Source organism: Catharus ustulatus, chromosome 4 (assembly GCF_009819885.2).
Source record: "Catharus ustulatus isolate bCatUst1 chromosome 4, bCatUst1.pri.v2, whole genome shotgun sequence".
NCBI lineage: Eukaryota > Metazoa > Chordata > Aves > Passeriformes > Turdidae > Catharus > Catharus ustulatus.
This window is the reverse complement of record NC_046224.1, coordinates 24,950,326-24,964,377: the sequence shown is the minus strand read 5'-3', so window position 1 is coordinate 24,964,377 and position 14,052 is coordinate 24,950,326. Positions and strand designations below refer to the sequence as shown.

At 51.4% G+C, this 14,052-nt stretch overlaps 1 protein-coding gene across 1 annotated transcript; it reads right to left on the bottom strand.

Annotated features, from left to right (window-relative positions):
• Positions 1-245: 245 nt before the first annotated feature.
• On the bottom strand, positions 246-9,132 carry C1QTNF6 (C1q and TNF related 6). The gene is made up of 3 exons (XM_033058878.1): positions 8,988-9,132; positions 4,942-5,179; positions 246-3,374 (listed from the first exon to the last, which is right to left on the bottom strand). The coding sequence occupies exons 2-3, from the start codon at positions 5,171-5,173 to the stop codon at positions 2,827-2,829; spliced, it is 780 nt and encodes a 259-aa protein (XP_032914769.1). The 5' UTR covers positions 5,174-5,179; positions 8,988-9,132; the 3' UTR covers positions 246-2,826.
• Positions 9,133-14,052: the final 4,920 nt, after the last annotated feature.

Genomic DNA, 14,052 nt, shown 5'->3' with positions numbered 1-14,052 from the left:
CCCTCAATATAAACAAATACTTGAAGCCTACTCCTACAACCCATTGTATTGTCCTGGGATTTTTTTTTTTTTGTAATCTCCAAAGAATTCTTTTTTTGAATTTGCTGAAAGCTTTTCCAGCAAAAGGAAGAGGGTTGTCATAATTAAAAGTGTTCAAGCAGTAAATATTTCAAGGTAACAGTTCTTTGCAAAGGAAACAGACATGAGATTGCCAAGGATTACCCAGGGAAATTTCAGAGCTCCGTTAGACTTTGTACCTGGCAATTTCAGGTCAGTGTCTTTTCCATCACATCATTCAGCAATTGCCAGAGCTAGAATGAATAGGTTGGGATAGAAGAACAGATTTAAGTGCAAAACAACCAAGGAAAAAAGTTTAATACCACTGAAAAAATATATATATACAAAAGTTCTTGGAGTTTGTCCGGTTTTGTTACATAAAGCACCATTAATTCCAGAGTACATCACAACTCAGCCTACTACACTTTCCACAAAGCACCCGATACTCCTGAAATCTGATTTAGCACCAAGAGAATGCCATCCTGTTTAGCACCAGAAGCCTGTTAAACACACCCTTTGGTCCCCCTGCCCTCCTCTCTCACATGCATCAGGCACCCTCTGGCTGCTCATGGGTAGCACAGGAGACCTGTCACCAGCATTCAATCACCAAATAGCAAAGGAGAAAGAAGGAAGCTTGTTGATGGAGATATTCAGTGTTATAGAGGCTTGCTTCTCTTCAGGGAGGCATGGGGCACTATACACTGTAAATAGACTATGTCTGGGTTTGTCTGCTGAGAAAGAGAGAAAGGGATTCGGTGCTGAGCATCACCTCCATCTTTCTGCTTCCTCTTCTTCCTCTGAAGTCCTGTCTCTGAGCAATTCCACACACTTGACCTGCTAAGGGAGAGGAAGAAACCCACAGTCTCCTTTAGTTCCCATGATCCCTTCATCATGTTTCCCTGTGAAAAATCAGCCTTACCTCATTGAAACTTTGGTTTTTATACCCATTGCCTCATTGACCGTGGTGGGGAGGATCCAGAGCAAAGTTCCTGAAACTCATTGCAGTCTGCACAGTTTCCTTATAAAAGCATGGAGAGTAAGTAAATTGGATAAGAGAGAAAATGCCCTGCAAGTTTTTCAGGGTCAGTTTTAATACTCAGCCTTGGTCCCTGTTACTTTGCTATCCCAGGTTGTGTGTACTAGACCTAATCTTGTACAATAACACACATTTCTTTTGGGAGAGCCCTGGTACTCCCAGGTGCTACAGGCAGAGACCATGGCTCATCATGAGACAGCAGAAGCCAGGTAAGTCTGAAGATTTCCTGATCAGTGATGAGCAGAGGAGAAATACTCGTGTTTCTCCTGCTTGTCCTGCCCTGAGACTCAAAAAAGAGTCATGGCACTGCTGTTCATGGGAGCATCATGACACGTGAAAGTAGGTTTCCTAAAGTGTTGAGCCAGCCTTACCTGCTCCCCCCAGGACTGCAGCATCCCCTCCAGAGGGATGCAAGTGGGAGCAGTGTGAAACCAATATAAATAGTACTAGAAAACCCTACCACTGGCATTCCTTTCTCACTGCGACATCCCCAACCTGACAAAAAGAGCGAGGCTTTGTTTTAGCCACGTGCTTTTCTCAGTTACTCTGATGAGATTGCCAGAAAAGGGCATGGAGCATAAGGCAGGGAAGCTTTTAACCCTTGAGCAAGGTGCTGTAGTCTCATCTCTATCCCTGTTCCATCACAGAGGCAAAGAAGTGGCAGCCTGTCCAGGCTTGGAATTGACTGAATTGCAATTACCCCTACAGCCTTGAGCTCAGACCCTGAAACAGTGGTCCTTCAACACCAGTGTGGGAGAACCACGTTTAGGAGGACAATGAAAAGGCAGCTCTGCCAAAGGAGAGCATATTTGGGCACTCTCTCTGGACTAGTTTCCCATAGCTGATGAGCCAGGACTGAGCAGAACCTCAGGGGAAGCATGGGAGGGGGGTTTTCAAGGTTTCCTCTCTCTCGTTCTGTACTGATGATCCCTAGTGGGAACAGAATGGTCACTCTCCTGAATCATGGGCAGATGCCCATGGAGGGTCTGGCCAGGTGTCTGACCCTTCATCTCTTTGAAGAGCTAGAACTGGCACAGAGGAGGCAATCCCACCAGGTCTAGGTTTGTCAGCCAGCCCGGACTCTGTGACACAGAAGGGTGTCTATGGAAAGCCAGTTTAGAAGGCCAACAGTTTCCTTTTTGGAAAGACAATATCCTCTCTCAGCTCCTACATCTTCCTTGTGCTACAGGAGACCATTGGACCCCTGTCTGCTCTCCTGACTACAGATATCAGAGGTGACATTAAGAGCTTGTTTCAGGCTGCAAAACTGGCATGTCTAGTTGGGATGGAGAGGAGCCAGGATGTACCTCAGCACTGGGGACTGTCTAGCCCTTTCCACAGGAGTCCTTTGTGTATGAAGCCCCAAGGAGGGACATGGGCCCAGGAGCGGCTTTCCTCTTGCTCTAGAACCCTAAATGCCAGAGGCAGCTCTCTGGCAGATTGAGAAGAAGCCAATAACCTAAGTTGGGACTATGAGGTGAGGGGCAAGAGGTGGTAGTGCCATGATGTAAAGTGGACAGATACAGGTCTGGCTACAAGAGAGCGTGAGGTGGGAGCCAGTGTGGCAAGTTTCACACTCAGTGCCTGAGATTGGACAGGCCCATTTCCAAGTGATTTGCAGTGGTTAGGGCAGTAAAGAGAGAGAGAGAGAAAGAGAAAGAGAGAAAGAGAGACAGAGGGAGAGAGAGGAAAAAGGAAAAGGCCTAAGAGGCCCCAGGGAAGAGGAGAGGCAGTTATTCAATGCTGGGCTTGACCAAGTACCCGCTGAAGGTGATGTACACATCGACATCATCACTGTAAATGGCATTCTCCCGCTCCCGCTTGTAGAGCCTCACCCAGATCTCATCATTTTCCTGGAGCTCCAGCATGAGGCTCTGGCTCTGCATGATGCTGCGGTCACTGGGCTGGGCGTACAGGATGACTGCCTCTTCTTCGTTGTGCATGATGTGCATGTAGGTCTCCTTGAAGTTCCAGGTGTGGACATTGAGGCTGAAATAGTAAAGTCCGCCCACTGAGCAGTAGAACTTGCCATTGAACATGTCGAAGTGGCTGTAGAGGTTGACGAAGACGGTGTCAAAGATCAAGACCTGGAAGCCCTCGCTGCTGTGCAGAGCCTTCTTGCGGCCAACGGAGAACGCAGCGTACTGATGCTTGCAGGGGTCTCCCGCTGTGCCCATCTGTCCTTTACTGCCTTTCTGGCCCTGGGCACCCCGCTCACCTCGTGGTCCCTCCTTGCCCCATTTCCCTGGCATCCCAGGCTCTCCCCGGTCTCCTTTCTCTCCTGCAGGAGGAAGCAGAGGACACAACTCTTGTGTGATACCAACAGTGTGGAAGAGGCGGTGAGAAAGCCTAATGAGGAGGCAGAGGATTGCACAAAGAATGGGGCAATGACAGAAGGAACATTTCTGAGGGTCACAATACCACTGCTCTTCATGAGAAAGGAGCTAGCAGAGCTCTGGCAGTGACTGGAGTCTCTTCCCCAATGAATCCCATGCTCACCAATTGATACAGCTCTGCTGGAGGCACCAGGACCTTTCCCTAGGAGACTTCAGCCTCAGAGGGAGCCCAGCAGTCCAAAGTACCATTGGAGCTCCTGACCTCTTCTTCCTCCCCCACACTCCTTTACCTCCAGCACAGCCTCGCCCTCCCACACCCCTCTCCTATGACCCAATTATCCACACAGGACGCACATTGGTCTTGCTGTAGGCTGGAGAAGGTGAAGAGCTGCTAACGCCTGTGGGGGAATATGATTAGGAAGGGACAAAAGGGTGGGTCAGAGGGAAAAAATACAAGCTGGACCTGGCAGATGGAGCACTGCAACTTAGAGGGTTGGCACTTTCACAATACTGGCATGCTTTGAGTGTCTTGTAATGCTGCAGTTCTAACCTGGGTGTGTGCACTGCCCATCACACACTTGGGCAGGCTTCAATACAGAGAGAGACCAGCACCAGAATGTACTTTGTACATACAGAGAAGAAATGGGACTCAGAGCAGCCTTGTTCTTTTCCTCCTCTCCATCCCCCTGCATGGTATTGAAGGTCCTCATATGACACCCCACTCCAGTCTAGGCCTCTGTCTGCCCTTCTAAGCTCTGATGGATTGTACCTACTTCCAGGCAGGGCAGGGAAGGGAGAGCATCTGCCTAGTTAACCCAGACAAACCACAGAACTACAAGAAGTGTGTGGCAGCATCCAGCTGGGAACAGGCTTTTGCCCACAGCAAAGGCTAAAAGGAGAGTCCTGAAGGGAGGAGCTGATCTAAAATAGAGATCCCTTTCCCGTTAACTGAGCCAGCCACTACAGGGTGGAATGAGCTGGGGGTCACTGCCAGTTTAACCTGGAGGTGCTTGCAAATAACTGCTGCTTCTCTTTGCCCTCCTCCTGCTTCCAAATGCACATGACCCACAGAGCTGGAGAAGGTCTCCTCACAACCTCCCTGGGTGCCAATGCCCTCCAAACAAGCTTATTTTGCAGTTGATAATGAGTGTTCCTTCCCTCAGCCACCACAGGACTCTGTAAGTCAGAGAGAAGGAATGTGTCCTCCCAGCTTGGCAAGAGGCTGTCAGTGCCACTCCTGTGTTAGCAAGGAGGAAGCGTTAGTAGCAGTCAGCATCCTGAGAGACAGAGATACACACTGACTTCCATCCCCCCGGGCCACTCCTCATCACAGCACGGAACACCTAAGCCCCGAGTAGAGTGTGTGGTGTGATAAGTGTGTGCTCACTTATCTTCCAGGATGGCTCCTGGTGGTCTGTTAGCACAACCAGCAGGCCAGCAATCCAGCTGCCACCTTCACTGCAATGCCATCAGTCCCAGAGCCAGCCTTGGCATCCTGGGCCAAAGACTTACCCTTCAGAATGGTGATGTTGATATAGGGACGGACCTCTGGCACTGGGTAGGGAAAGTGGTGGTGGCTGGGAGGGACTGGTGGGGTATCTGTGGAAGAGTCCAGTGAGTCACAACAGCGCTTGCAAGCACCAGGGCCTGGTTCTGTGAGGTTGGGTTCATCAGCAGGTGCTCCAAACACAACAAGAGGGAGAAAAAGGAAGGTCAGGGATGTGCGCAGGTAGGTTATGTCCATGGTGACCTGGGAAGACATGAGGAAGTGCCAATAGTGAGGTATAAGAAGGGGAAGGACATAAGGGATGGAACAGAGATAATGATAAAACATCTTTCTGTGGTTGGAGCCAGAGGTGGGATGAAATGGCATTGCCCTGTGGAGGGAGCTTACATGCTTGTTCAAGGCTGCAATCTGGCCCAAGAGGATGTCCCACACCCTTCTCCACGGGCCATTGGAGACCCGGTGCTGACCCTGGGAGAAGGCTTGATGCTGACTAGGCAAACCATTAAAACCACTAGAATATTCAGTCCCCAGGCTGGGATAGAGGAAGGAGACAAGTCATAGAATTGTTAAGATTGAAAAAGACCTCTAGGGTCATTGAGTCCACCTCAAGAGTTCTTTAGCAAAAGCATGCTCTTGTAGGCTGCTCAATCTATGGGAAGTACTGTAAAAAATTCCCCAGCCCTTCTATCACTGTGTATCACTCTTTATAGGAATCTAACTCCAAAATCCCCATGTCCCAGATAGCGTCTGACCCATATCTCTTGGCAGAAATGCCTCTTTTCCTGTGTGCTGGGAACTTAACTCCAGTCCCTTCCTTTCCCCCCCATATCCCACCGGTCCCGGCGGCTCGGTCCCCTCCCACCCACGCCCAGTGGGTTCCCAGGCAAACCCCAGCACCTTCCCAAGGGGATGGCCGGCTCTCCAGCACAGCCTTGGGGCGGACCAGACGGGAGCTGCTTCTCTGCCGAGGGTGAAGAACGGGAAGCTCCGCAGCTTGCAGAGAAGAATGCTTACGAAAGACAGACCCGCCGAGCAGCAGAGAAAGCCCCTGGGCAGCCTGTGCCCCCGTCCTGCTGCCTGCCCGGCGCGGCGCAGCTGCTCACCCCGGGGGCTGCCGGCTCCCCTCTTCGCTTCCCAGCCCCTGCTCGCCGGCTCCCCTCCTCCTGCAGGGCAGGCCCCCGGGCCCATGGCTTTAAGGAAACCGGCTCTTGGCACAGGCGCTGCTCAGCGCTGGCTGGGTGCGCAAGCTGGGCTTGGACCGGCTCCCTCCCTTCTCCTCTCCCTCCCTCCCTCCCCGGCTTTGGGTGCTCTCCATCCTAAACCGGCTTGGGTTTCAGTGTCTTTTTAACTCTTTCCTAGGAAGTGCCTTTTCCTTGTACGTGCTGTTGGTTTGGTTTTGTTCTCTGCCTTTTCATTTCCAGTCAGCAAAAAATGCAGGCAGCACAGGCTGTGCCTTGTGCAAGGGGCAGGCAGCAGCAGGGCAGGGTCCCAGCCTTGACATCTTGGGATGGACAAGGTAAGGTGCACTGGTGCCAGGGACAGGCTTTCCTTCAGGCAGGATGCTCCAGGATTCTGCCCTCGGTCCTTGCGCTAGTCCCTTGTCCCATCCATTAGTCCTTCACTTGGCCATGCTCTCTCCCCAGCTGTGCCTGACCCACTCATAGTCCCCAAACCTCATCTTTCATTCTCTCCTGCATTGTTTTTTCTGCACGTCACTGTGGCCTCTTGCCCTAGGCCTGATATTTCTACAGGAGCAGCTGCCAACTGGGAGAGGCATCAGTTTTTCCCTCTCTGGTCATCCCCTCTGCCTGGGCAGAGCCCCAAGCCTTGTGCTCCAGCACGTGTCATCCCCTGGTCATATCCCTTGTTTAGGTCCCAGGCTGAGCATTTTGGATGGGACGGATATGCCTGGTCTAAAGCAGAGCCTGGCTGCTAGGAGCTGCCTGCCAGCAAAACTGAGGATCTGGAAACAAACCCTGGCTGTGACCATTGTCCCCAGCTTGGCGCCAAGCGGACGAGCTTGTGCCTTTGGGGTAAGCACAATGTGGCTGCAGCAGAACATCGGAATGAAGGGCATTTTGAAGGGGAGAGGAATGCAGGGTGGGAGAGACAGGAGATTTTTCTCACACTGTGGAATATGTTGGGAAAAGGATTAGAAGATTCCATCCTGCACCAAAACTGACCTGGGTATTTATACCCTGGGTATGTGTGTAGGGGAAGGCGGGGTGTGCACATACAGACCTTTGGGAGGCAGAAGGAAGGATGGACAATATCTCTGTTCTGCAGGGGTCAGAAATGCCAAGTCAGCACTGTGCCTCCTGCAATCTCCAGGAGGAGCTGCAGAAGGCTCCAAGGTTTCTGAGGGGAATAGGCTCCAAGGCTTCTGAGCATGTCTACGTGTGCTGAGACTTATTTTTCCCTGTTTCCCTTCTGCCATTTGTTTGGTTTAGGAATGGGAGGCCCTGCTTCCCAGAGAGTGGCTGGCGTTTGGCAGGACCCCAGAACCACTGGAGAAGCAAGCGGAAAACTCTGGGAAAATATGTACTGTGAGCTGGGGGGAAGGGAGGAATGGGGGCTGGGAGGCCTGGAGATATTCTCAGGCTGCCTGTCAGCCTGGAGCTCAATGAACATGGAGTGCACATGCCTTTCAGCTGGGGCAGGAAGAGGAGGGAGAAATTCACTGCTCAGCACATGAGCTCCAGCACTGACATGCAGTGAAATCCACTGCAAGTTGGCCACATTTGCCTGTGCCTCAGTTTATCCTTTTGGGAAATGAGAGGGGGGAAAAGGTTAGGGCAATACTTCTTGCTGATGGAGCCTAACCAGCTGACAGAAGAGGGTTTTTGTGATCAGTTGTGTTGTCTACTCCTGGCTGCTGCTGGTGGGAATCTTGGCAGCTGACAGTTCTATTAAAGGCAAGTAAATTTTCTGGGGTACATGAGAGACTGATACTGAAGACAACGTTCCTGTCTGTCCCAAAAAAGCTTCTGCAGTCCCTCTCAGGTTTTCCTGCCTGGCTTATTTCCAAACATGACATTACCCACTTTTGCAGTTCTTGGCCTTTCCAAGGGAAACAGGTAGCAGGAAGGCCATTGTCCACATTTCCATTCCACTTTTCCATCTGCACTCCTGAGCTGCTTGCAGCCAAGCAGATGTTCTTCATGGGGGACCTCATCAGCTGGGGCTTTGCCTGTGTCTCATCTGACTGCAAGAACAGCTCACAGTGGAGAGCGAGCAGGACTTTGTATTTAATGTCTCATCTGGGCTGAATAGGGACCTACCAGGAGCCAGCAGACAAAGATGTGCTCTGGTGGCATTGCCCAGCTGGGCAGAAGTTTATACCAGTAAAGACACTTTTGCTAGGGTAATATTGCCCTGCTCCCTGAAGGGAATGGTGTGGTCCAGCAATATTTTGCCAGGGTAGCCACATTTGCAGGAGATGTTGAGAGTTCTATCCAGTAAACCTGTGCCAGCCATGCTTAAAGTGCAGTCCAAGCCTGAGGCTACCTTGTGTGCCCAACAATCTTTACTCTACCTCATCACACACTTTGCCTTGGAGGCAGCCCAGGGAAGCACTGTCCAGATTATACTGCAACAACCCCTGCTCAAAAGCAGCTGTTTCCTCCTCCTCTGTTTCCTCTCTTTTCCTGTACCCACCACAACACTGGAAAAGTAGGGGAACAAAGAGTGTCTCGACCTCAGTGGCTGCATCCATGCTCTTACACCTCTCTACCATGCATATGGAGAAGGAAATTGATGTTTTCTGTCCTCTCTAGCCCCTGTGTACAGTTCAGCTCCCCTGTGGCACATGTGGATCATCTGCCCTGCTACACACACACACATCCATGCACACTCACCCTTCACAGCTCCTCTCTCACCAAACCTCCGGAGTGAAGGTATCATTTGCACCAAGAGGCAGAGCTTCTTCTCTTCCCCTTCCTGACTGCTCCTCCTCTAGCACAGCTGCCTTTCATTCCCCGTGCTCCCCACTCCTCTGCCCCTAATCTTCAAGAGCACCACAAGCCGGGAGGGAAAGCGGAGCGCCTCTTACCTCCGCTCCCCTGCGCAGGGGTCCCGCGCGGAGTTATCCGTACCCTGTATCCTCAGCTGCTCCTGGTTAGCAGCGCGGGAGGGAGGGCCGGCAGGGCCCAGCTGACTCCAGCCAGATGCTCGCCAAGTGCTCTTATGTAATTACTGTCTTTTCCATCCTGCCTCCAAGGCCTTTGTGAGTGCCTCCCCTCCTGCTCTGGCCCGTGTCAGGCTTGGCTCTCCCTCCCTCTCTCCCTTCTTCCCTCCCTTCCTCCCTCCCTTCTTCCACCCACCCTGCACAGCATCACAATTTGCTCAGCTCAACAGCTGATTCCTTCTGGAAGCAAAGTTCAGGCTTTTGGCTACTGCTGTTACTACCCTTGGAGAGAAAGCTCACACGTGTTTCAAGAGCTGGGACGGGACGAGCAGCATTGCTCTGCACTTGTCTTCTCCATCACAGCCTGTCTACTCCTGGGTACCTTTGCCTTGCCCTTCCATAGTGCCTGTAAATGGGTAGGGGTTCACCTGAGACACAGAAAAGTGGCAATGTGGTTTTTGCTTCAGCAATTTGTGGTGCCCTCAGGTTATCCTGCAACAGCAGCTGTCACTCTGCTGTACCAGGATCACTGATCATCTCTGGCCAGGCAGCAGAAGAGGCTGGAAAGAATAGATGACCTTTAAAGGTCCCTTCAAGCCCAAACTATTCTGTGATTCTATGATTAGATGAATCTTTTCCAGACTGTGGACTCCACGTCTGTGCACAGGGCTTGTGCAACAGCCAGCTCTTGTTACTCAACAGCACCAGCGTGGTACAAAAGTGCTGGCTTAGAATACTTTCTATGTCTCTAAGGGTGGGTAGACCTATTAGATGTCAGCTGCATGGCTACATTTCTCTTTAGACTTCTGCCCATGCGGGGTCTGGACCAAGTAGAAATCAGAACTGACACGTTCCCTGGCTTTATGCAGGCTGCTGCTGAGTTTGAAGGCACTTCTGCCAGCAGGGATTTCTGCTGTGTTCTGCTTGGCGGCCTGGCCTGTCTCACACAGAGATCAAGGCCTGGCAAAGACTCTGCTCTTTTTCTTTTTTTTTTTTGCTGTGCATTGCTGAAATGCCACGTGGCTGAGGAGCAGCTGGAAAGAGCTGTTCACCTGCACTCATTGCTTGAGCAAAGATGTTGCTGGACCTAGCAGTCTCCAATATTGAGCATGAAAGTGTGAGCTTGTCTCCTGCTTCCCAGTGCCCCCAAGCCAGTCCTTGTGTGGCACAGCTGAACAGGGAGAGTATCAGATGCTGGCTCACAAGCTGCATCAGTTGGAGATGCCTCACAGCATCACCCAGGCTGCCTCTCTCTCTATCAGCAGCTTTTCCAACTAGAGTGTCCCATCTCTTACCCTCTTTTGTGACCCTGCCTGTGAGACTAAGGAACTGCACTGGTATCCACTCCAAACTCTGTCATATGACTACAAGGACTAACCCTACTGCAACCAGAAAGAATTTGCTGTCTTGTGAACATCTAGATCCAGCAGCTTGGCTGGGTGGGAGATACCAGGTGATATTGCAGCCTGTTTGAACCAATTCTTAAAAATAACCTTCAGGCACACCTGCTGCCTTCTGCTTTTCTGTATTGGCATACGCCTGAAGACCCCCTCCTCCCATCCACTCCTGTGTAGATCTAGAATTTTACTCTTTTGCCATCTTCTCCTATGCACACCTCTAGACCTGCCCGTATCACTTATCAACAGCAGATCGCTACTCGGGCCATATCAGCTCTCACAGGGAGTGCTGAGAAAGGTGCTGCAGTGGTTTGGGTGAGAAAACTTTCTTCAGAGATACCCATGAACTTTTTCACCTAAGAAACAAAAACTTTGTGAAGGGGGGGTGATGGGGCATGAGTGGACGGGGGATGGGCAAGGAAGCTGATGTTTAGGAACTCACAAACTCTTGGATCTGTGAGGTGTGCTTTCCACTAAGGGAACCAGACTGACGTGACAGAATTGTAGAATCACAGGGTGGTTTGGGTTGGAAAGGACCTTCAAGATCATCTAATTCCAAGCAGGAACATGTTCCAGTAGATCAGGCTGCTCAAAGCCTGCCAGGGATGGGGCAGCCACAACATCTTTGGGCAACCTGTAGCATTGCCTCACCACTCTCACAGTGAACATTTTCTTCCTAATAGCTAATATAACCCAGAGCTCCTTCATTTTAAAGCGTTCCCTCTTGTCCTATCACTTCATGCCCTTGTGAGAAGTCCCTCTCCAGCTTTCCTCTAGTCTCCTGTTAGGTACTGGAAGGGACTGTAAGGTCTCCATGGAGCCTTCTCTTCTCCAGGCTAACAACCCCAATTCTCTCAGCTTGTCTTCATAGGACAGATGCTCCAGCCCTCTGATAATCTTTGTCACTGTCATCTTGGACCTGCTCCAACAGGTCCATGTCCTTCCTATATTGAGGGTCCCAGACCTGGATGCAGCACTCCAGATGGAGTCTCACCAGAGAGGAGCAGAGGGACAGGATCACCTCTCTCCACCTGCTGGCCACGTTTGTTTTGAAGCAGCCCAGGACACAACTGTCCGTGCTGTGAGTACGCACCTCTCATTCCTGCACAGGCCCCTCTGGATGTCTGACCTGCAGGGGGGGATATCTGACACGGGTTATGTGTATGCTTTTGCTTTGTTTGTTTTCAGTAGTACAGATCTGCCAATGAGCCAACTTAAATTAAATGCTTAAGTAATTTAGTTAAAGTATTAAGTTTAAATACCATATGTCTGTCCAACAGAACCCCAGAAAAACTCTTTTCCACTTGTTTAGCTATCCTTGTAGTTATATTGTTAATGCAAATCTGTGTGTGCTTTGCCATGAGAGCCACTTGTTGGCACGGAGAGGCTCCACTGCCGCCTGGCAGCGCAATCCTAGCCCCAGTGAGAAGGCAGGAGCCCGGGCGCGTTCCCAGCTCGCCGCGGTGCCGCACCTGCTGGCCGGTGCCCGATCCCCCTCTGCAGGACGCGCCGCGCAGCGCCCGCATCCCCGCATCCTCTGCACCCCCTGCATCCCCTACATCCCCTGCACCCCCTACATCCCCGCATCCTCTGCACCCCGTGCATCCCCTGCATCCCCGCATCCCCTGCACCCCCTACATCCCCTGCATCCCTTGCATCCCCCGCATCCCCCGTGTCCCCCGCGCAGCTCGGTGTCACCCCCGCCCTGCCCCTCCTGCCCCGCTGTGTGTCCCCCGGAGGTGTCCCGGTGTCCGGGAGCAAGGCAGGACCGGGATGGGCTCTCGCGTCCCTTCCTCCCGCAGCTCAGCAGCCGCTCCGGGGCACTGCCCGCCCGGGCACAGCTCGCCAGTGGAGGCATCCCTATTGCCGTGCCCCGCGGCCCTGTTTGTCATGTAGAGAGGGCTGCTGTGCTGCTGTGCTGCAGCCCAGGCACGTGTCCTTGCCCGCTGCATTGACGCACTGGGTGTGCGCGTGTGCCTGTTTGTGCATGACGTGCTGAGTGTGAGATCTGCGTGAGCCGGCTGCGTGGTGAGTGCCGTTTGCATAGTTTATGCTTGGGAAGGCAAAGAACAGCAATTTTTCATAAGCAAATATTTGCATATTTTCCACTCGTTCGAGCAGATAAAGCATTTCAATTCTCTGTCGGATCCTCAGGAGAGCTAGGAGCATCTTCTTTTTAAAGGTGTTTCCCTTTTTTGTATTCCCCTGTTTCTTTTCTCTGGAGGCTACTCCATTACAACAATGTTTCCTGGCCCCTCCATACACCCCCTTGTTCCACAGCCTTTTAAAACAGCAGAAAGCAGAACATGGCTTGGACAGTTTTGCTGCTGCCTGATCTGAGCTACTGTGGTTCCCTGCTGATGACAAATACAGCAGCTCCCTAACAACAGCTTCAAATGACATTATGTGTGGGCTGTGTTGGTAACAACCTAGAAACACAGCCTCTGTCCTCGTCTCTGGAGCCCCTCTGCCATTCACCTCCCTTCCAGTTTTCCTCCTGTCGATTCACTGCAGAGCAGAAAGGTCACACTGAGTGGGTCTGCAGCTGCCCCAGACCACTGTTGTGTGGTTGGGTTTGGTGTGTGTGTGTCCTTGGCAAGGCGCAGTTGCTCTCTCCCAGCCTGACCTGTGTGCATTGAGGGGAATGCGTCGTGCTCCTGGTGCTCATGCTCAGGCTGAGCAGTACACACAGGTCTGGGTGTGTGGGCACCTGTGTGGGTGGCCCCATGTGGTCTCATGAACATATACACCTGCTTGAATCTGTGCATGGCATGACTATGTGTGTTTATGCACATCCACGCTGTTGCATGTGCACACATGCATGCAATCATGCAATAAACACTCATTTGCATGCATGCATGCATACACAGCACATACAAACGCCTCTCTCTATCTGCTCTTGTGAGCTCTGATGCGTGTGCACGGTCTCCCTGACAGAATGGGTTCCCCGTGTCTCTATCACCCCATCTGTAATCACAGATTGTTTGCTGGGAAGAGGATTGCACAATGCTGCTGAAATCATTGCAGCCCTTTCTACTCTTGCAGCTCTGATCACTACGTGACAAGAATGAAACCTTTTGTGCAGCACAGGGCTTGATGGAGCCCTTATCTCTGTGTCTCTGTGCCCAGAATAGAAAAACTCTTTTCCATTCCTGACTGGATCAATCCCCCCTGAACAGACCCAGACTTTCATTTTGCCACTGCATGTAGTCCCCATGGCCTCTGGGTTGCCCAGAGTCAACCACAGAATTGTTAAAGGAGAGGGAGAGGGATCACAAGGGCAACCAGATTAATGCCATTACCACAGAAAACTCTGGGGATTCACCAACAGGGACACAGTGCTGAGGAAAGAGCAGAGGTCAGGAGGCAGTGACTTCATGACCATCATTCCAATGCCTTTTCCTATGAAAAACAGCCTTTAAATCAGTGGTGATAGTTTGAAGAATTTTGTGGTAATTGTCTTCTCTTCATGAATTTTGGATAATAAATGCCTTTTCCTTCCCCTCCCCCAGTCTTATTTTCTGTTCATCTTCATTTTTCATTTCCCCAATTTGTCACTGCAAAACAGAATACAGCCTAGGGGGATGAAGAAA

Coding starts and splice junctions, on each gene's coding strand:
- C1QTNF6 (XM_033058878.1), bottom strand. CDS start 5,173: ATGGACATAACCTACCTGCGCACATCCCTGACCTTCCTTTTTCTCCCT. Junction 3,375..4,941: donor CAACATCACCATTCTGAAGG/GTAAGTCTTTGG, acceptor TTCCTCCTGCAG/GAGAGAAAGGAGACCGGGGA.